At 37.0% G+C, this 24,445-nt stretch overlaps 1 protein-coding gene across 7 annotated transcripts in view; it reads right to left on the bottom strand.

Annotated features, from left to right (window-relative positions):
• The window catches only part of LOC127412971 (protein diaphanous homolog 2-like), a 625,488-nt gene that overhangs the window by 582,108 nt on the left and 18,935 nt on the right, over positions 1–24,445 (bottom strand). For 4 of the 7 annotated variants that reach the window (XM_051649717.1, XM_051649721.1, XM_051649722.1 and 1 more), the window contains exons 3-6: positions 18,036–18,068; positions 16,441–16,617; positions 7,246–7,350; positions 2,507–2,527 (exon numbers count right to left, since the gene is read on the bottom strand). In XM_051649717.1, the coding sequence (XP_051505677.1) occupies positions 2,507–2,527; positions 7,246–7,350; positions 16,441–16,617; positions 18,036–18,068 (336 nt within the window). Of the gene's footprint in view, positions 1–2,506; positions 2,528–7,245; positions 7,351–16,440; positions 17,835–18,035; positions 18,069–24,445 lie in introns of all 7 variants that reach the window. The other 3 variants (XM_051649719.1, XM_051649723.1, XM_051649720.1) reach the window with 3 other exon arrangements.

Here is a 24,445-nt window from a genome sequence, read left to right as displayed (position 1 = left end):
AAATTAAAACATTAAAAACACTTAAGATGGAAAGAAGGAGCCAAATGCTTTTTTTTTTTTTTTTAAAGGTTTTTCTCTTTTTCACATATGCTTTTCAAGGTCCTTCGGTTACAAAGGAAGTATTTAAGTCCAACACACTTTAACACGACACAAAAGATCCATGCCATTTCACCAGAGAAAGGGCCAAGTCTTTGACCATGTGAGAAGGAGCTAAATCATTTCAAAAATACAAGCTTTGTCCATTGTTCTCTCAGATGATGGCAGAGATTCACAGAGAGTGGCTGAACTCTAACAGCCTTGGCAGACTCCAGTCCCTGAGGTCTGAACAGCTCTTCTATCTCTTTCCTCTCGCTCTGCCCACAACTCTGAACGTGTCACAATGTTTCCGTGGAAACAGGCAATCTCTCCAAAACGCTGGGCTGACTGTGTGATTATTGATCTCCCTCTGAGGTCTACAGAGGCTTTGCAGGTCAAGTCATGTGGCCTTATCAGGTACCAGCGGAACACACTTCAAGGCCAAATGCCGATTGAGTTTGTGTGCTGGTTCTGTTTTAAGTGTGGAGACCCACAGAGTTCCATTCATTCGCAGAGGGGATCATCATTTCTGACCCAATAAAACTTGGGCATTTCAACTCACAATCTATCATTCTTTGCTTGACAATCATAGCACCAACATCCCTGATCAATCGAACACTGTTTTTGCAAGGGCCCGTAGGTGCTCTTTATGTACACTGAAGTCAGCAGTTTCATCACCTTCATCATAAAGCTGCGCTGATACAGCACAGGTGACTCAGCAACACGTGGACACGCTGGCCAGTGTGAATTTGAGCATTGCAGTTTACCTGCTGGAGAGATTTCATCCCTGAGGGGGACGTAGCTTGGGCAGGTCGTTCTTTCTCCAAACCACATTAACAGCATGTAAAAAGCAATCTTCCCAGTGAGAGGGCCTGATCTAAGCCACACTTCTAAGTGCATAGAACATAGTTTCCACAACAAAACCCAATAAAGGTGGGACATAGGGAGAGCAACAAGGAGGGAAAAGAAAGAGAATAAAATGGAAAGGGAGAGCTGACAGGTTCACCACAAGCCTTCACACTCTTTCAGCCACAGGAAGTACACACAGAAGCCAGATGAAATGGCAGGAAGTACAGCAACCTTTGAACTGCTGGAAACTTCTAAATGAAAGTACTTGTTTGTGGTGCACACTGTCAGACAGTTCTTCGATAGAGAGAATCCTAGTGTAACTTTCTCGCTCTGCCTTGAAAGTGATGCAACATTCAAAACATACTTCCATGCTCATCAAGCCATACATGTTTTATTGCTGACAAGTTATAGAAAAATCACTCTAAAAACAATTCCACACCTACCAGCATGAGAGCACTGATGGAACAGACCATCTTGCAGCAAATAAATGGGTCTGTTGCAGCAGCTTATTGCTGTACTGTAAATAACACATTTACCTGTGCATCCTTATCTTCAAGCTTCCTCACATACATCTATGGGCCTCTCTCATAGCTCCAGCAAAACAATAAAACAGCATTTTAAATGACAAGTGACAATTGCGGAGGCAATAACAGAGCCCTACTAAATAAATAAAATAAAACAAATAACAAGCAGCCTCATATGGGCTATGGGACTGCACTATGTGAGAAATAGTGCAAGCCATTCTGCAATTACCGCATTACAGATCTGTGAAATGAGTAAACATCGCCATCTCCCAGACAGTATATATATATATATATATATATATATATAAAGATTATTACCGTCATTTTTGAGTGGGGGGTGAGGGGCGAAAGTAAGTGACAATAACAACATGAGCAGCTATGAACATTTCAGAAACAATAGAGACATGCTGTAATGTGACTGGGACAAAGACAAGGCTTTTCAAATGGGCTGTGCTGAATGTCCCTTTGCAAAATGTATATGATTGGGGGGTACACTCAATATCTTTTCGCCGTTCAATCAAAGTGTACTCTGTGTGTGTGTGTGTGTGTGTGTGTGTGTAAATCTAATTAAGTGATACATTCTGCTTATGCTGTCTGGGGGAAAGAATGAACACAATAAAAGCCATTTAGATACAGAACATTAGAATAAACAGATTAGATCACAGATTATGATCATTTGCCTAAAAACTATTGCTCATCCTTAGTGTTACAATATTTAAATGCAAATGTGTGTTAAACAGGGATCCTTTTAAAAGAAAAACTGCTTAAAAAAAAATCGTCTCTTAGTCAGCCAAACTGAGAAATCCCTCATTTCCAAGTGTGCAATTTATGTACTGGGATTGAAGGGAAATTTTTAGCTTTTTTTTTTTTTTTTTTTAAATTACAGCCTATAAACTTCACTAAAGCTAAAGATTTCTAAGCTAAAAAAATAATATCAAGCCACAGAAAAGACTTCATTTAAGATCTTTCAAAAAGATAGAAGGGAAGAAAGATATAGACAGAGACATACAGAGATTGCACAGTAACAATTACAAGCGAATAAATAATTTGCTACTTACCACAACTTTGCTCCCAGTTATCTGCATGCAGCGGTCAGCGGAGGGAAGTTAATGTGCAAAAAGACACAAACAGCACAATCATTAGTAGGCCAGAGTCTCTCCGGTACTATTCTGCTAAAGTATTAAGAGCTCATACTTAAATCACTGGCACACTGGCCCTTTTCACTACATTGCCTATTCAGCTGAGAATTAAACACAATTTAACAGCATGGAGAGAGAGGGTTTACTTGGACACTAAAGGCAATGTCTGTCATTCTGATGACTGCTTTAAACTTAGGGATCATGATGAATCGATCTTGACTTTTTAAGAAGTGACTTATTGGTCACTATGCAGATACACTGTAGTGCAGTTTAACATTATAAAAGAGAAAGGAAATGCTCTGGACGATTAATTGATGTATAAAAGTAATTTTAAGCCACAAGCCAGGTAAGTAATGTGCTGTTATACTTTGCATCCGCAATCTATTGTTTTCAGGGAAAATCATGAAGCACCATGTCTGAAAAATTTGGACACCAAGCACAAAAATGCAGGGGGCATCATGACTCAGTCCAATTTTGGAAGAATCAGGTACATTTTTACAGAATTAACCCTAACATATTATATTATTCATGAGCAGATGGCAAAATAAAATGTCTCTGAAGGACAAAAATCAATCAAATGTCACTGGTAGTTTCTATCAAGTGTCAAATTTATACATCATAGCTCAAAAACTCCAAGTCAGCATGTTTTTTTTTTTTTTCTTGGTAAAGCTGTTATCAGAATTACTGGGCTGAATCTAATGTAGGTGAAAGTGCCTTTTTTCCAGTGAGAATAGTGGAGACTTGCTCAAAGCAGAATGGTGCCTGTAACAGAAACTGATGTAAAAGTAGATTTATCTGAAATAAGTATTTCTCTCACTTCAACAACACATACTGGAGGTAATGGCTTGTAATTTTTTTCAGTTATTTTTTTTTTCTTTTAACACAGCATTCCTTTCTTTAAAACAACTCCCACGATTACATTTTTTAGTCATGGCTTAGGCTATAATAAAGTCAATATTTTCTGTGTAACCTCTTGATCAATAGAGCAGTACTTTCGAACACTCTTTCCTGGCAAACAAGCCGCATCATCTAACAAATCGCTATGGCTTGGGGTCTTGACAAAACAAAAAGTCACTTCTATACACTATCACTAGACATCCTGTATCACTGCCAAACATAGTCAGCACTGTGCTGCGTTTGGCAGCATTTGATGAGCATTGTATTTTTTTTTTTTTTGTTTGTTTTTTTTTTTTGCAGCATGATCAAAAGGACAGACATTATCTTGAAACCACATTAAAAAAAAAACTGTCAGGGAGGAGCCTGAGGGGAGAAAGCTGCTGCTAACATCAATTTACACAAAATTTCACAAAACAACATCACCTCATTGTCACTTTACCGTGGTATTAATTCTGTCAATTCCTGAGGAACTTGGAGACCGAAAAAAATACAAATAAAAATAGGGATGATCTTAATTGCTCTAATGCAGGATTAGGCCGTCATGAAATATGCTAATGAAGAGCTCTATTATGAAGTCGCTCTTGTAAACAAATTTCAGAGGAAATGTCATCTTATCAAGAAATGGGTATTTATATCCTAGTTCCTGCTCTTCTCATGACCATCAAGTCTTCCACAATATAAATCTTTTCATTTCATTATTTATTTATTAGCTGCTGTGTCCCAGACAGGATCAGTTCACTCTCAGGAACTGTCATAAATGATTACAAGAACTCGCGCTGTAATTAAGTTTATACGTCTCTATAATACCACAGTATTGACAATGTTCAGGTGAGCGTCTTGGGTAAAACATCTTTTCCTTCCCCCTCAAAGCCCCAGCCTAGACGCATTCTGTCCCTCACACAAAGCAATAATCATTTTATTTCAAAGCAAAACAGTAAAGCAAAGTCCAAGCTTATCATGACACTGACAGAGTACAAGTGGAATGATTGTGCTAGTTAGAGACATGCTTTGGCAAATATGATGACAATGACACGTTTGTCAGAGACTGAAAGAGAGAGACAGCATCTCATGAAATGTTAATGGTCAATGACGTCCGCAGAGTGACAAGGCCACATCGGATTTCACTGTACACAGAGTATATTCAAATGAATAGGGTCAATGCAAAGCCACTCTCACTTAAAAAGGCATTATTGTTTTATTATAGGCATTTATAGGCATATATAAACGAAAGTGGCTGCTTCTGAGAGGAAGAATACTCATATCTAAAAAAAAAATTAAAAAAAAAAAGCAAATCAAACATGCATCAAAGAAACATAAACAACTTCATAAGAATTTAAATGCATTTTATATATTGCTATTCTTTGCTGTTTGTGGATATTTTAAGTGTGAATAAACATATAAAAAAAAGAGGTGTGACTATGCAAAATAATTAATGTATTCACAAATGTGCTGCAATGGAAAAAGTGTTAGCTGTTAATAATTTAAGATCTGTAAACCATGGCAGCTGACTATAATGACTGAGCTATCAAAGAGGGCAGACATCACTGGTGTGAAACTTCTCTATTCTCCCATCTTCCTTTATTTCATCGCTCTGTCCTCCTGCCAGGCAGGAGCTGCGGGAGTCAGCTGCGAACAGACAGGCAGCCTGTGACAGGAGTGGATCGGATGGGTTTGTTTTCCCACTAATATTTGCTCTGTAAAGCTGTGTGCTGAAACACAATCTACTGTAGGCAGATCGGCACACTCAGGGAGATAGCAGCAGATTAAGTGGGATGGATGGACTCCGCTCTGCCTTCTTTTATTTAGACGGGTTTGGGTTATTAATGCGGAGGTGTGCAGAGGCCGTCTCCATGCTGTCTGCTCTTGGCCTCGCTAACCCTTCTAAATTACACCTGCAGTGGCTCAAGCGGAGACCGCGAGCCTTCTCCACCACCAGACCACCACTTAATTACTCCTGCTCTCAAACCAAAGAGAGGACATTGACCCATACCAGTCTGAGACAGACAGCAAAGGAGTGATTTTCTCTAGACATGAGTGTGTGTGTGTGTGTGTGTGTGTGGGTGTGTGTGTGTGGGTGGGTGGGTGAAAGCATTAGCCCATTTGCCCGCAACTGGAAAACACCCTCAGTAGCCATTCGACATAAAAAAGCACATTCATGCGATGATACCACGAGGAAGAGAGCAATCTTTGGAAGAAAAACAAATCACAAAGTCATGTTAGCAAAGTAAAAAAAAAAAAACATGATGTAAGGAAAGATTCTGCCATTATCTCATGTTTCAGGGAGCTGTGAAATTCTAGAATATTATTAAGGGTTTGATAAGAGAATCACCACTTTAAAGTCAACATGAAATCAAAATGAACCCTATTTACTTTTTTAATACACAATCCTGGCCTTTGACGATTCATTGGTTCTTGTTATTCCAAAGAAAATATGATCGTCTTTTTAATAATTTTTTTTTATTATAATTTGCTGACACCTCTAAAATGACTTTAATGTCAGTTAACAAAGCCATCTTATTTTTTAGCCCCTCCCCTCCAACCACCTGTCATATATCAACTCGCAATGGATAAAATCTAGTCCTGTCCTACATTTCGTTGAATAACCTGTTGCACTCAGAAATGTGTCACATTAAAGAAGTAAAATTGGTTACGAATACCAAATCATGCTGATTTTAAAGGATCGTTATCAGAGTTAACGCATACACACTGTTTGACTGATGGGCAAATTACCAAGTCAAGGGCACTTTTTACATTATCATAAAGAAAAAAATAATCAGAATATTTCCACTTGGAATAGCAGTGGCTTTAAGTATCACGCTACAATAAATTACTAATATTCAACAATATTAGAAAAACAGTCAAATCATTTGCACAAGAAATTTTTTTTTAGGAGTGTGTAGCTTTGTATGGTTAGTAGCTTGAGCTAAATATTTAAAAGGGGAGAGAAGGAGATCTCTTGGTGCTAGAGTTGAGCATTACAGGGAAAAGTATGTTGTGCCTGTGGTAATCATCTCTTATCACTTATAAGCACATCTCTTCCCTTGAATGCAGAGCACATGTTCCCATACTCCTCCTTCCCTATCAGAGAGCTGTGTACAGCCTCCACAGTGACATGCTTTTGGTGGTGTTGCAGGAGGCGACACAATAATGATTATCATCATTATTAATAATGCTGGTTAATTATCATAGCTGCGAGGAAAGTTAATGAAAACGGACGCTGAAGGCAAGCCAGCAAAATTGGTGAGGGGAATGTGTTCACCTGTGGTGTTTATGTGGAGGCTAACCTCGGCTGGACCTACTTCATAAAGGGAATGAGGAGAATTCACCCTAAAATCCCAGGATTACCCTGCGAGGCGGTGGCGTTTCAACCTGTATTCATTTACGGTGTTGAAAGAGCCATGTTTCAGCAGAGACAGTGATGCGTACCAAATTCTAATGAAAACTTGATCCCTGGCAATATGAAGCTTTTGTAAAGTGCAATACAACACAAGCAGCCTGATAGGCACACAAGAAAAAGGGTGAGAAGGGTAAAAAATAGAAAATAAATAATTAAAAGAATAAATAATAATTTAAAAAAAAATGAGCTAAAAGAGGCGGCAATCAAAGATTTGGGGCTTTAGCAGAAGAGCAAGAAAGCAGATCAGGTTAAGCTCATTATTCTGTAGTGTCTCGTCATATGGTTCATCCCCACTCTCTCCTTTCTATCTCTCTCTTTCTCTCTCTCTCTAAAAAGGGCCGCCCCATAGACATGGCGCACTTACAGATTTAGCCGTAGCAGAAATGTACTGGACCACCATCTCGCGTTTGGTGCTCAAGCCCTTTCCACGCAAGGGGGCCTTCCGCTCTTCATTCAGATTCATGTCCTCCTGTAAACACACAAAAACACACAATAAATGAAGAAGCTATTCAACCAAATGAATAGTAAATGAGCAATAACACTAGTAAAATGAATAATAGTAACAACTCTGAAAAACACTTGTGGATTTGGGATGCATGAAATTTGTGTACGAGTGCAGTTTAGCGACACAGTGAGTACAGTTATCACAATAGAAAGAAAAAATCAGAATCACGCACACAGTGCCTGAGTATATAATGGCTGAGAGTCATAATGCCTCATTCATATACATATATATAATTTTGAATGAAAGCAAAAAAGGAAATAGCCCTTGGTGCACATTCATGACTGCAGTTATGCAGTAAGGATGTTATCCTATAGGACCAAGGTTAGTTCAAGTAATGAAGCCTTGATATATGTTTATCAATGTCATGACAAGTCAAGAAGATGTCATACACAACAAGGAGTGTTTCTCTAGCAATGAGCCTATACAGCAATTCTATGGAACCATGCTGCCCTCTGTTGAAGAGAACAAGAATTGTGTGTTCCTTTGTTTCGAATGAGACCAAGAAGAAAATTTTTATTTTTAAGGACAAGGATAATACTAAACATAGCTAAGGGTGAGGGTTTTTGATTTCAAAGCTACTTTTATATATTTTCATTGAGCTTCATTTTTTAAATGAGTATAAAGTTAATAAAAAGAAACAAGGCACTTTGAAAACTTTGAGACTCTTTTGCATGAGCTTTTTCTACATGTGGCTAACACCACATTGACCAATGAATACCAGATTTAAGGACATCTTACTTTCAAAGACCCAAGTTTCAATAGTTTTGCATAAAGCTACTGTCTCTCTCTTCTCTCCTCACATAAAAACGGGGCTTTAAATGAACTGGTGAGCCCTGTTGATGTGGCATCTTAATTGGCTCCTTAATCCAGAACACTCTCTCAGTATGATTTACACATTATTATTAATTATGTCCTCAAAACTTAGAATTATTAAATTAAAGGCCAGGGTTGAACTGAATCCTTTCAAGGAAGCAGCCGGATCCGATGCAAAGGTATAAATAAGTGGCGAACAGAATGTGCCATTTTTTCCTTCATCTCTCGCTCTTTTGCTGAAATGTAAGCCCTGTTGCGTCATACTCCAACTTGAAACTCTATTAATCTCACTGTTTGGGAAATTTAAGAGAGTCATCTATAGGAACAATACATCTCCCAATACACACCTTTAAAAGGTAGAAAAATACAGTATGAACTGGATGCGAGTCTGATCTCCCAAGGGCATCGGAGAGAGGTGCCAGGGAAATGGGAATCAGTAGATCTATCTCTCACTTTAAATTATTGTGGAGAGGGGCCAAGTTGCTGGAGGAAAAAAAGGCAACATTTTTCATGTTTGATCTTGGTCAACTGGGTTATTTTGCAGCAAGGTTCTGAGGACTTTTTCAAAATTGAAGCACTCCGATTAGGTTTGTAAGGACATACCAAAAAACTCTAAAAAAGGAACTTATTAGTCAAAGTGCCATACATCAAAATAAGGCAAATCTACTTGCAAGCGTTTGATGGCGTACACAAAGCCAAAAGTTCAAGGAGAAGCTATTTCTCTTCAATCTGTGAGATCAGGAACCGGATTATTGCAATTACTCTGCACTGATATTTGAGTGCATCTGGCCAAATTTACTAAATAGCTCAAGTACATGAAACAAAAGGTAAAAGTACATTGGACGCCCCCCAAGTCTGCTGAAGACTGAAAAAGACAGACAGACAGAGTGAGCATCTGAGTGTAATGACTGAAGTCTGCCTGAATACAGCTTGGAGAGGGAGGATGAGAATCGTTTAGAGGGTGATATCATCTGCAGGGGTAACAGTCTGACCCCATCAATCCTGCAGTCCTTCTCCGGATCAGGCGCCTCTCTCTTGCTGTCTGAATGTTAATGCGCTGGAACAGTGGCTCCGGTTGACTGAATGATGATGCAACCTAGAGGAGCTGGCATGTCACATACTGGTAGTGCTGTTTCTCAGCACGAGAGGCACGTTAAGAGCCCTCACCCGTGTCTTAGCACGCTGTCATCCGACTCGTGAAAGGATTTACCACTCGCATTTTTATAAGGCCTTGGGTCCAGCTGCGCACATGCACACGCAACGGCAAGGACGGCGACAATGGCTCTCTCTCACACACGCATAACAGCAAGCATATCATACGCTTAGTGCTATGGCCGCTAACCCCCTTCATCAAAGAGCCAGGGCTTTCATTTGTCCAAGAGCTCCTCTGTTTACCAGAGCCCTTTGATGAGCAACCACATTAGAGTGCCCTTATTTGTCTTCCACTGGTCCATGCACTGCACTGCAATCTCAGTGATCTACCCACCTGCATCAGAGTGCATTGGTGGGGACTCATTTATTTACATTTGGCCAATACTTTAGGTTTATATATTGAAGAACGACCTAAAATTTATCCTTAACACAGATTATGTGAATCGATATCCGTGTGCACCACAAGCACACAGGAGAGAAACTTGAGTATGAAAGATCGACCATGGCTTCATATATTAGACGGGACATGGTTTTACTTTGCAGCTTATGGATCTTCGCAATAAGGTGAACAATGGACTGCTGGCCTATAATCTCAATGTCACTGGCAGCTCGAAGACAATTACTTTTTTTCCCAGCTTTTTCACAATTGTTTCATTGCGATTATTATGCTTTCAGTAAAAAAGCCAATTCGGTTCAACATGTTTCGGGCCTTCAAACCTGCCTGGCTTGTCATGCAGTAAATTGAAGCCCAGGTTTAATGTTCCGCAGTCTTGAGAATAAAAACAGCAATTGAGAGGTTATGTGAGTGACAGGCAGTTACTAACAGTTGGAGAAAACATGGAGGGACAGGAGTCTCTCGCTAGTGAGAGACTGATGAAAACATCTCATACAAATGAACAAATCATGAACAAAACTGATTATAATGCACAATGTCAGAGAAACCAAGGTGTTTACAGACAATGTGCTTCATGGCTCAGTTTTAGATATGAACAGTGCCCCAATTGATTTTATTGAGAAGGGAGTGTAAAAATGGAAAATGTATCTTAGACACTCCATCATGCATTCAACATACATTTATCAAATGTTTGGCTAATACAATACATGCATCATTGGAAAAGTACACACAAGGCAAGTAAGGGTGATAGCACAATTAGCCGATAGGATGCGCTGTTCGACTATGTTCTGTTGTCACCTGAAGATTAACTGAACTTCGCTTGGGCCTCGCTAGGGAGGGGTGGTCAGTATTAAGCTCCAAATGTTTTTTGTAAAGCCCCCGATGTTTTATATCCACAAATACGTTTTCATGCCTGGTGTGTTCTATAATTCAAGAAATATTCCGGGTTCAATACAAGTTAAGCTCAATTAACCGCATTTGTGGCATAATGTTGAATACAGCAAACATTTATTTTGAATTGTTTCTCCATTTCTTTAAAGAACGCAAAAATCGAGGTTACAGTGAGATACTTACAATGGAGGTGAATGGAGTTTAAACAGAAATGTGAAGCATATAATTTTATAAAAGCACTTATATTAATTCTTCTGTTAAAACTCGTGTTATTTGAGCTGTAAAGTTGTTTAAATCATCGTTTTTATAGTCGTTTTCTGGTTTTAGTGTTTACAGTGTTATGTCGTCATGGCAACGAAGTTGTAAAATTTGATGTAACTACACAGAAAAGGTTAATAAGTATTTTTATCAAACTAAAATCGTGTTAACAGGCATATTGTTTACATTTTGTGGCTATACTTGCAACAATTAGTATTTTAACCTTCACGGACTGGCCCCATTCACTTCCATTTTTTTTGCTTTTTTTAAAGAAAATGAGGGACTAGTCGAAATTAATTTTTGTGGTAATCAATATTATGCCACAAATGCTGTCGTTTGAGCTTAACTTGTATTGAACCCAAAATATTCCTTTTATAAAAGATTATTACAAACGCATTGGCATACTGTATCTTATTCTGCAACAAATAAATTATAATGTTCTGCTCTGTTCTGCAGACAATACCAAAGAAATTACACCTGCTTGTTGGCTTCATTGTCAAAATTCACCTTAATCTAGAATTTGAGAATGAGACAAAACATGTACCTCTGTCTTAGTGATTGTCCAGCTACGCACTGCAGTTGTTCTTTAATTTGGCAAATTAAATCGACACTACCTGATTTTTTTGGCAGTAAATTCGGTTGCAGAATGCAGTCGTCTCTCACGTACAGTAATTAACCTAACTCTTTTAGTAGAGAATGGGATTAAGCACTCAGTAGAAGAGCAATAATCATATTTAGCTGCAGTGTTTAACACTAAAATCACATTGCATACCATCCATATCTATTAACAGTCATTTATTTTTAAGATATTTTGTTTCTTTTTCATACTTGGGTCCAAGAACATAAAAATATATTTTTATTCTACATCAAACATCATAAAGGGGGTTTTTACACTTGATCACTTTATGTATTTTTACTGATCAGATAGCTATTCGATTGAATAAGCACATTCCATTTACATTATGCCACATTAATGTGTCTCTGACAAATGGATAGAAAGATTCTGTGTGAGTGTGCGCTCACTAAAGATATGTCCACAAGCTGTGCTTATTGTCAGTGTTTAGTTTCAGTTTCGTCAGCGATCTGCATCAAATAAATAAATAAAAAAGTTTGATCTCTTCTGCAATGTGCATCCGTTTCTTTAGTATTTTCTCCATGATAATGTAGCTCTGTTTGGGCGAAGTAAAGTTTACATATGTAACTTGAATGGCCAGATGCATTTATACTTGACAAAGTTTCATCTCCGGAGGTGGTTTAGTGATCGGATTTATTTCCGTCTCGAATCCGTCTTGGAGGCCATTTTCACTTGATAGCTATCCGATCAGTAAAAACGCATTAAGTGACCAATTGTAAATACACCCTAAGAAAGCTAAAAGCAATGTAAATGGAATGCCATTACATACATTTCACTCTATGTTCATTCCTTTAAATGGTGCCTATTTTGTAGAATCTTTGTCGTGTCAACAAATTTTGTTTATTGGGAGTCCAATAATCTTTTGCCTTTGAAGTATAGGACAATTATCAGTTTACCATCTACCTAATGATGTGTACAACTTACTGTGGAACCTTGAATGCAGTTTAGAATACATAAAAAGAGCACTAGAGAGCCATTCAGTTTAGGTGCTGGAAACGTTTTTAAAGTTACCAATCTAGAGACAAAGTCCAGTCAAAAGAAAAAAGCTCACAGACAGACCTCTGCTGTGACAGACAAAGATAACATTTGTCTTGTCAGGGAAATAATCCTTCTATTGTTCTGTTGCTAGATTTTGTTATGTGCCTTGTCTAGGCCCAAAACAAGTACAAGTTCAATTGAGGCCAGTGTATGCAGCAGCCCTGTCGGTTCTGGTGTCTTGGTATTGGAGCTAGTGTGTGTGTGTGTGTCTGTATAGATAAAGAGTCCTTTGCTGCGAGTAAAAAAAAAAACTGTTTAGACAATATTATGCTGTTTTTCACCATCCGTAACTTTAGGTAGTTCTTTTCTCTGTGACGGATACTCTATTGACAGCTGTCAACATATCACACTTAATGACAGAATTAGTGAAGAGACACATGCATGTAAAATTGTGGTAGCTAATACATATTCTATTCGCAGAGGGGGAAAACGAACATGTGTCAAGCCGAGCCAGCACTCAGTTAATGCAACCTGTCAGCAGAGAGCGCAAACCTCTCAAGTCCCATTCTCCACTTCTGACTGACAGCAGAAGAGAGACATAGAAAGACAAGGTGTCTTTGACGATCTATGCCAGGGGTGCCCAACCTTTTTTGAACCAAGATCTACTTTTAAATTTGTCAACGAGTCCAAATGGAAATATGACTACGTATGTTCATTACTGCATAGAGATCACTAGATCATGCACCTTAATTGCAGTTTTTTGTGAATTAAAGGTGTATGTATTTAAGTCTAAAAATCGAAACATACTATTGCAAACAGCAGTATCAAATAACTAAGGCCACATCCACACTAATAAGGTTTCGCATCTTTTTCTCTATGTTTTGGCCTTCTGTCCTTGAAGAGACAGCATTTTCGTCCAGCAAAAACTCAGCTTTTCGAAAATGCTCTCCCAGATGGCTTTGATTTGAATAAGCCATCTTCATGTTGTAGTGTGGACTTCGAAAATGGAGATATCTGAAAACAATGACGTACATGTCATCTGATACAGTCATGTGATCCATTCAACCCAAAACAATCAAGATGTTATAGCGGCATTGTTGTGCCTACAATTTACTTTGATAGCGTTGTTAATCATAAATGTTACTTTGTACAACCTTCACATTGCATTCCTTTAAAAGTTACAATAAGCTGACTCGGAATTGCTGTTCGGCAATGAAACATGAGGATAATTGTGTTTCAGACCGTACAAAGAACAGCGATTTTTTGCATGCGTAGTAAGGGAATTTAAACATTTTCATTCATTTCAGTGTGGACAAGCAACTTTTGTAAAACGCTTGTAAATGGCAGGATGGACTGAGAGCGTTTCAAAAACGCAATTGTCAATGTATCCGGACTAATGTGGACATAGCCTAAAATGTTTTTAAAAAAGTACCACGCTTTTGGACAGCATCTACAATTCTGAAGCAACAAGTTTCTGGCAACTTTACATTACATTTCTCATTTCCACAAAATTTTTTTTATTTCAGAGCATTATCCATTGTTGCTTTATGAGGGTCAATGCTACTATAGTTCTTAAACCTGCACTGGACCTGGTTTTAAGTTACCATTGTAACAATTCCTTATTGGCAGTCAGTCATGATTAATTTACTCCACAATCTAAAGTGTCCAATAACCCTTTTTTTCCTTGTAATAAATGTTATTCGACTGGTCATATGATCTTTATATGTCAGCCCAATGAGGCAACCCGCATCATGCAAGATTAAAGGTATTAGACCAGAGGTTTTCAAACTTTTTGTTGTCCAAGTCAACCACATGACTTTGATTTGGTGGACAACAAATTTCAAAGATGAATCATATTTTAAACAGATGTTTCACTGCTTATTTATTATTATATTAAATAATATAATAAATAATATTTTATTATTATATTATATTTTAGAATTATATTATTAAATGATTTATCTGCACTACTCATGCCAACATTTCTTTTTTTAAGAATTTCAGCTTTTTACAGTCTCTGGATGGTTACACCACAATTTAAAACATGTTCATCTTTGAAGAGGTGTATTTGTAGTAATTGTTTTGAGTGAATTGCATTTTTTATATATTTTTAAATAATTGAACAGACCTGGAGGCCTCCCTAGGGTAAGATGGTGCCCCCGTAGGGAGTAGATGCACTACGCAGACTGTGTAATATGCATATAGGGAGCGGCAGTACTGGTCAGTAATCCTACACTGAAGATGAATAATACCAAGAAATGTATTCAGATGGTCCCTTACCACATCCGTCACAGTTTTAGCAATAAATGCTTTTTGATTTATTAATAATAAAAAGTATATGCTGAGAAATTTCCTGACCCATGATTAGTTATCTTATTTATGTACACATCTGTTGTGTTAGTTTATATGTATTTTTATGTTTTTTTATTTACTCATTTACTTTATTTATTTTCACCTGTACTTCTTTATGACTCAGTGATAGTATTCATACTTTGTTGGATATGTGTAATTTTGTTCATCTTATTGAACATTTATATTGAACCTTCTGTTTTTTAATAAAATAAAAAACGTTCCCTTAACACACCCTCCACAGTATTAGAACATTTCAGCACAATGTGTGGACTTTTCAGATGACCCCTAATATATGAAAACTTTCTAATTTATATCAGTGTTAAATTAACGATCTGGAACAATTTTGCCGTGACACCATCTGACTAGCTTACGAGACAAATCGCGTCCCGTACTGATTCGATATGGGACGATCCTGTATTTTACGGGATGGGTGGTGACCCTACAGGACTAATACATTCTAATGAGCAAAGTGTGGATGCGGAAAATCGTGAATTTATCAGGAGAAATTGTAAATCGGAAGTACAGTGGGAGGAGGGGTGGAAAAAAGGGAGAAACCCAGTAAAATCGGGAGTGTTGGCAGGTATGACTATAATGTGCTTTTCTGTGTGTCGTGAATTGATTTCCTACTTAGAAATACATATTTAAATGGGGCACCACCAACAGCAGTAAAAAGCACAAAAAAAAGACATTTGATATAATTACAGGACACAGTTGTCTAGCATATGCAAAAAATGGCATGGGTGCAATAACATGCTGTATTTTCACAAAGTTTAATTGCATAAGTTAAATTTAAATGTGTATATATATATATATATATATATATATATATATATATACACACACATTTACGTTTAGCAGGGAAATAAATTTACAGTGCAATGCTTGTGCATCAGCATTAGACGCTGGAAATGTCCCGCCACTTTCTGAAACGGAAAATATGATTGGTTAGCAAATATCCAGTTGCATCTGAAATGAACGTTCTGATTGATTGATCAGCTTAGTCAGACTGTCTGTCTTGCCTGTGCCATCAGTTGCACTCCTGCAGCCCCGTGCGTGTTGAGAGAATCACTGTACACTTTTTAAAATAAAATAAAAAAAGACAATTCACTCAATTGTGCTACGGCATCACATTAGTAGATTGAAAATGTTCCGTGTCAAAACCCTACTTGTTCTGGCGGCCATACATATCATTACTTATTTTAGGTGGGCATACCCAAAATCCTAAGAAAGATAGGTGGGCATACTGTTTACAGGGCAATTAAAATCAAAATGAGTTTCTTGGATGCAACTTAAAGGATGCAACTTAAAGGATATAAAAAGAAACTTCTAATTTCTACCAAATCCTACAGGGGAAAAAATCTACCCACGAAACCCATTTTATAATCTTTGCCTGCTGGCAAAGTAGGCGGAAGGCAGAATGTCATGGCTAAGTCTGGTTTGATGGCCTAATTGACACCCTTAACACGAGTTGCAACCATTGGTATGTATCAGTAATAACGGGTGTCTAATGTCTTAGAGTGCCTGGGGCACAGATCACATCCGATCATGACTGCTCAAAGTAGGATGTGAAGAAAAAACTCACCATCATCTTCTCAAACAAGTCAATGATCTCTTTCTCTGACAGGTTCATGGAGCGCTCGTCGAAGAATGGCTGGGGCACGGGCAGCTCGTTCTGGTTGGAGATGGGGTCTGTTGGGTGCTGAATGAGAGGCTTCTCCTTTTTCATGCCTTGCTTTCGAAAACTGGTGATTCTGTCACGCTGGAGAGACACAGTAGAGTTAAAGTGGAGTAAAAAACTGGTGCACATGTCAGCTTCTATTATGAATCAATTTATAAACAGAGCAGAGTTCTGACAATGGTATGATGCACAATACTAATACTGATAGCCTTCTGGAAAACAAACTGTTGCACTTAAAGGAATAGTTCACCTAATGTTGTTATTTACTCACCCTCATGTCTTTCCAAACTCATCTGACTGTCTTTATTATGCAGAACACAAAAGGAAATACTTTAATAAATAACAGTCCATCTTTTATATACAATGGCAGTGGATACTGCCTCACTTTAAAGCTTAGAAAAGGATCATAATCTCATAAAAGGAGTCAATGAGACTCATGAGTCATATTTCATGTCTTCTGAAGGTTTTAGTGAAAAACAACCTGAAATTTAAGTCATTTTCTCACTGAACATCTTGATATGAATCCATGAGAGAAGCTTGTACACAAGGGCATACATTCACATGAAAACTTGCATTGTTTATAGACCTAAAGGCTTTCCGCAGAAGTGGGTTCATGTGGGTTTGGAACGACATAAGGCTGAGTAAATAATGACAGAATTTTCATTTCTAGGTGAACTATTTCTTTCAAATTGATACAAAACTTATTGGTTACTTATTAAAAAGTTTTAAAAAACGGTCCAAAGCACAAGGCTTGACATTTGACACCTGCACCTGTGTCACTTTACCTGTGTGCTGTACTTTCAAAGGAGAATATAATGGCACTCAAAATTAGGTGATATTACCTGTGTCATCTTTCCACTTGTTAATGTTCAATTTACAGCCAAAATCAATACCAAGACAATATCACAGACAGCATTCTGGAGTACATGATTTGACTACAACAAGTTTAAGGTTTCTATCTAACTAGAGAGAGATGCAAGAGGCTTCTGCCAGCATTCCTGTCAAGGGTTACTGGCACAGAGAGGATGAAAACAGTCCATGCACTAGTCACTGTTAGTTTGTCGATGAAAACATGGAGTTTAGAGGGAACATGCTTATTTGGATGAAACAAATCAAAACAAGTAACAATTACGAGAACGCTATGTTATAAAATGAAGTTGTTTAAGGAGAGACCAAAGTCAAAAAGAAGACAAGGTCTGGCAACTTATCTTGTATAATTGCATCAAGTTGCCATGTGTCTGCTTGAACTCCGGCATGCTGACCGGGACTGAACTTTAGACTGATTGATTCTGAAAGACCTGATGACAGGGTGATAAAAAAATAAATAAATAAATAAATAAAAAACAGTTTTGCTTTGCTTTTTTGCCTTTGATCTCTCTCTATCTCTCTCTCTGCCAAACACTTCATTTTAATAAAGCTCAGTCATTCATGGTAAAGATGAGATAAAAATTATAACAGAAAAAGAAAGACACACAAAATAAAAGAAACTGACACCTTACCATGTCATCAGCCAATGTTTTTATCTGAATGTTCTGTTGAAGGGAAGGGACAACATAGAAATGAGGGCCAATGGAAACGCCTCTGTGTCTATGTGCAGGCCCTGCTAAGAGAAACCCTAACCACATGCAATAAGTGACTGAAAAAAGAGCCCATGTGAGACCATGAACAAACACCCAACTGCAGTATAGACAGTCAAGCCCTCTGTTGGTGCAAGTCTGTAGGCCTCAATCTTTCAAAAATTGATCTAAACATTATCTAAAATTTATTGATGACTACATATAACTCCACTTAGTAAGATAAAGCAGAGATGGAGTCCATTTGTTTTACAATATACAACTTTTGTTTATAAGACATTAGAGCAAATTATGATCTCTTTAAACGGATCACTCATTCTCTACTAAAGAATAGGTGTTTAGTTGAAAAAGAAGCTTTGATGAGCAAGGCTAACTATAAACAGACCTGTCAAAAACTGACCATAAAGAACAGAAAGGGTATTAAAAGAGACATTATTCAATATCAAATGGGTTGCGAAGATCTTGTCTTTGGACACGCATTACACAGAACACCTTTTACTCTAAACACGCAGTGAAATTATCTCGCTGCTGAATATTCCACCACTATACTACACAATTACTGGTGAGTGAAATCTGAACATTTACCAGCCAGTTTCCAAAATTATAACATTTTAGTCACATAGCACGTCATTTAGTTGCAAATGTGAGTGATTTCCTCTCATTGTAGAAGGCTGTGCATTGATTAAAAGATCGATCTTGGGATTTAAGAATCAATATCGAGATTGTTCAAATGGAAATGCATTGGAAAAAAAGGCATTTAAAAAAAAAAAAATCATGATTAGGCTACATAATAATAACTTATATTTATATAGCACCTTTTAGCAATATAGCACAAAGTGCTTCACAAAATATAAAATCAAAACACTTATTAAAACAAGCACAAAATGCTTCACAAAACATCAAATCAAAACACACTCAGTAAAACATATGTAAAAAAAAAAAAAATTACTAAGTAGTAAAAGCAAGTTTAACCTGTTGATGTGCAGTCACTTTGCTTAAATTAGTTCACATATACTATATAGTCTAGTCAAAAAAAAAAGAGTTAATAATGTTGACATATTATAAAGATGTATAATTTATCAAAATTATGAACAATTTTGAACAGCACACTATATGGTAAATGTGAAATAATTTAAGCAAAGTAAAGTCAAACCCATGGGTGGGGTCAATGAGCATCAACAGGTTAAACAAATGAGTTTTTAAATGAGACTTAAAAACAGACACAGATTCAGCAGATCTAATATCCCAGGGCAGGCTGTTCCATAATCGTGGGGCCTTCACTACAAACGCTCTATCACCTTTTGTTCTGTATTTGGATCTTGGAACAGCCAAAAGTTCACAACAAGAAGATATAAGAGGTCTAACTGTTTAATAAGGTCTTAAAAGTTCTGCTAAATAATCTGGCGCCAACCCATGTAACACCTTATAAGTAGTTAATAAAATCTTAAAATAAACCCTACAATGAATTGGTAACCAATGCAAAGAAGCTAAAACTGGAGTAATATGATTAAAAGACATAGTTCATGTCAAAACTCTAGTTGCAGCATTTTGCATTGATTGTAAATTTTACGTTGATAGCATTATAATAATCTAGAACAGACTAAATAAATGTATGAATAAGCTTCTCTGTATCCCTAACTCAGAACCTGTCTCACCTTGGAAATGTTCCTTAACTGATAAAAACAAGACCTAACTTCCTGATGTGATGTTCAAATTTTAAATTTGTGTCAAAATAGATGCCCAATCTGATTCTTTTTAAAACCATGACTGATTATGACAACCTCTGTTTTATCTGAATTTAACTGCAGAAAATTACATGCCATCCAATATGTTATATCTACTATATAATTTTTAAGATCTTTTAAATTAGTTAGATCATTGAGATTCAATGACAAATATAACTGTAGGTCACTTGCATAGCAATGAAAATTAATGTTGTGTTTTCAAATCACAGAACCAAGAGTAACATATACAGAGAACACAAAATTGGCCCTAACAGGGATCCTTGCGGAACACCACAATTTATGGTTGAAGAAGAGGACATGTCATCTCCAACAGACACTACAAATTTCCTGTTTGACAAATAGGAAACAAACCAGTCTAAAGCCACCCTAGATATTCCCACCCATCTCTTTAATGTATCAATTAAAACTGAATGATCAGCTGTATCAAACGCTGCAGTTTAATCAAGCAACACTAAAATGGAGCACTCTCCCACATCCTCCGCCATCAATAAGTCATTGGTAGCCCTAAGAAGGGCAGTTTCTGTGCTTTGATTTTCTCTAAAACCTGACTGAAATTAAAAAAAAAATATTGTTATCCTTCACTAGCTCCAACAGTTGCTTCACTACTGCTTTCTCTATAATTTTAGAGATGAAAGGTAATTTTGAGATTGGTCTATATTTATTAGCAACCGAAGGGTCCAATGAAGGCTTCTTCAGAAGCGGTTGAACTATCGCACTCTTTAACTCCTCTGGAACACACCCTGACACAAGTGAGCTATTTACTATAGACAAAAAAGAAAGTCCTAAAGTCCTAATAACTTCCTTGAAAATTCTTAAAGGAACAACATCTGTACGACAACTAGATGGTTTTAACTGTTGTAAAATTTTATAAACATCCTGCTCTGAAATAGGAGAGAAAGAATCCAGCAAACTCTCACACTACAAACTGCTTTTTCCACACATGGTAGCGGAGCAATAATTGATGCCCTTATGTTAGAGGCATTATTAACAAAAAAATATAAAAATGTGTTACAATCTATCGGACAAAATGCAGCACTAGACACAGGGTTGATCAGATTATTAATTTTATTGAATAAAAACCTAGCATTATGGCAGTTATCAGTAATTAGTTCTGAAAAATAAGCAGTTCTAGTAACTTTAACAGTCTTATTTTACAGCACTAAGAGATCCTTCATGTGCTCAAAGTTAACAAAAAGTTCTGATGATTTCCAAGCATGTTCTGCCTTCTAACACTTTCTCCTTAAAATGCAAATATAATTGTTTATCCAAGGGGATTTATTTACTTCTAACCTAGTTCTTGTTTTGACAGAGCAATTGAATATAATATTGACACACATAAATTATTGAAATCTTTTAACTGATCAGTTGTGCTGGCATCATGAGCCTAGATATCAGAAGCCAAAAAAAAAATGATGAAAATGTATCTACATTTTCTGGATTTATAGTACGAGAACAATAGGAGCAACTTGTCTTACATTTCTCTGCAGTTAATACAATGTCAAAAAGAATGCTTTTACGATCTGACACAAAAGTGTCCACTATTTTCAGAATACTCTGAACTAATCCAAGTGTAAACACCAGATCTAACGTATGACCTTGATTGTATGTTGGACCAGATACATGCTGTTCCAAATTAAAAGACTGTGTTGTGTTTAAAAATGTGTTAACCACAGGATCATCAGCCCTGTCTCCATGAAAATTTAAATCCCCAACTATAATCATCTTATATTTTAAAACCAAATCAGAGAATAATTCTGAGAATTCATCCATAAAATTTGTATTGTAATTAGTAAGCCCTGCTGAAAAGACTTGCTCCACTTTCAAGAATATTCAGGTTATGCAAACAGCTTCACCAAAATATGCATGCTGTTCACCAGCAAAATGTGGCTGACAAAGCTGGTTAAATTCATATTTCTACTTATTTTATTCATTTTATTCAAAGCAACTTAGAAATAAAGAATACTACAAAACAAAGTTTCAGAATTACTCAGAAAAATATGAAGTCATGATGCATATGTCCATGAGCTTTTTAAATAACATGAAAATTTTAGGTTAAAATAAATATATGAATGTCAGAAGTTGGAGACACAACCCATGTTTTTTGGGGATGCGTTAAGATCCAAGATTTTTGGTTAAAGATTCAGTATTATTTGTATGATATTCTGAGCACTCAAAATTTACTTTGCCCCAGACTTTGCATTTTGGGCGATGGGAAGTTATAAATTCGGGCAACAAATATATAAAAAATTGGGTTCTGACTGGCGTGATGATCGGTAGACAAATTATTTTAAGGGGATGGAAGTCAGACGGAGCGCCACCATTTCCGGAGTGGTGTGCGGAGATGGGGAGGGTGGCGGCTTATGAGAAGATGATAGATGGAAGGCTGGGGCTGGAAGACATATTTTTCAGGAAGTGGGGTAGGTATTTGGCAGTTTTGGAGGACTCTAGGGGAAGGGAAGAGGAGGGAGATGTTTAGTTTAACTATGTATGTTTATTATATATTTTATTTTTTATTTATTTATTTTTTATTTTATTGTTTGTGTGTGTGTATTATTTTATGTGACCACAGGGGTGTTCTTTGAGGTAGGGTGGGGTTGGTGTTTGGGGAGGGATGTTAATGATTGTTAAAAGTTAAATGTTGATTCGGTGTGTATATGTTGTGTTTTTCTCTGTTGTGTTTTTTCTTTGAATCAATAAAAAAATTTAATTACAAAAAATAAATATATGAATGTAAAAAGGAAAGTGCACATTTTAGGTGCTGTAACTGGTCACCATTTAAAATAACCTTTTGCTTTCAATAGTTCGTTTTACATGGTCCTGTGGTGTGACAAATGAATTTTTAAAAGTACAAATATTCCATGTAAATGACAAATGTTTTAAACCCTGGTCAGTCTGACTTTACTGACCTGCTCACATAAAAATGCAAAACATAACTTCTCTCCTCCTAACAGATATGTTTTATCTCTGGCTACAGCAAGGATAGGAGTTATGAAGCACACAAGGGGAGAGATGGTTCTCCATATGCTGTGCGGTTTCAGGAAAGAGTGTTAATGAGCAGAGCTCTGCAGAGAGCCTGCCATAAAGCAGAACTTCCAGCAGGTTTCCTCACTCTATGACTAATCTGAAGCTTTTCCTCAGCCCCAGGTTTACAGTGCCTCTGCAACAATTGGGATGGGAAGGGTAATTTGATCAGAATGCACAAATATGAATGTGTGTCATGGGAGTGAACTGTCTGTAATAATAAACTAACCTTTATTATTAAAGGACTTTTAATACTTTAATGGGTCACAAAATGTCAGTATAAAGTCTTCTCTAAAAGTACAAAGCCCAAAACAAATTTGCCTACAAAGACTTTTATGGAGAGATATAGTTAAAATAGGATAATGTCTGAATTGGGATTAAAATATTAGACCCAACAGCCTGAAGTGGTTTCATAGTGTAAAACCTTTCATAATGTAAGGTCCTGTATAACATTAATGTGCGTTTGTTACTAAAAGTAATTAAAATCCTAAAATCTAATTAGAAACAATTTAGCAACTTTGCATAATTGTATAGTGACTTCAGGGCTGGTCATTAATATTGCAGCTAGACAACACATCAGACAGTCAACAGGGCCAAATATTGCATTATGATTTAACAATACACCTTCAGGGCAATAGAACTTTATTAAATTCTTTATCAAAATAAAGCTTTATTCATTATGGGGAACTCCCAAATCCCCACAATAGCAGTATTAATGCAGCCCCCAGCCCTTAAATAAAGAGCGACATAAATTGCAGTCAACACATTTTGTGGTTACTTAGGCCCAAGTAAACTCTTAAATTAACTAATTGGAAACACACGAGACCAGAGATTATTCTCGCTTTGGCTACAGAGCCCCACAAATATAAAGGTTCACTTAAAAAGGAAAAGTGCAATTCAAACAGTTGGTACTTTTTCATGCTCTGACACAAGGTGGCACACAATCAACCAACACAAATTTTAGAGCAATCAATATTCTAAAAAATCCATTAGATACTCGAGTACTCAGACAAGGCGGCAATGATCGATCATGAAAACGATGAGCGATGGTGATCACGCATGATGTGACTTTTCACTTAATTCGAATTTCAGTGACAATTACCTGACAACTAAACACAAATGTGTCAAAGAGGGAACTTATTTTTAATTTTCAGATTGATTACGTAGTGATTTTGAGGGGTACACTGATTGTCAGACACGCCTCATAGCAACCAAACTGATATACGACACTGCAATGCCATCATTACGATAACCAAAAAAGAGTGTAATTAACCCTGTTTTGAACATCTGATTCTGCAAAACGTTTGCTAAACTCATTTTATTATCCTTTAATGTAAGAACTTTGACTTGTTAATGGATATTAACAGTTTGTCACTGACTGTAAACCTCCTTGCCCTGGGCGCTGACATGGTTGCGTGATGTAACACACACCTGCATCTCGATGAAATGGGAGTTGAAGATTTCCGCACGAGTGTCCAAGTTAGAAGTCCGACATAAAGTGTCATTCTGTTGCATTTTCCCCAGTTGAAAGGTGGAAATTCCGACTCTCCGAGTTGAATGGAATCATCA

This window comes from Myxocyprinus asiaticus, chromosome 22 (genome assembly GCF_019703515.2).
Source record: "Myxocyprinus asiaticus isolate MX2 ecotype Aquarium Trade chromosome 22, UBuf_Myxa_2, whole genome shotgun sequence".
NCBI lineage: Eukaryota > Metazoa > Chordata > Actinopteri > Cypriniformes > Catostomidae > Myxocyprinus > Myxocyprinus asiaticus.
The sequence above is the reverse complement of the archived record's forward strand: the minus strand, read 5'-3'. Positions and strand labels throughout refer to the sequence as shown.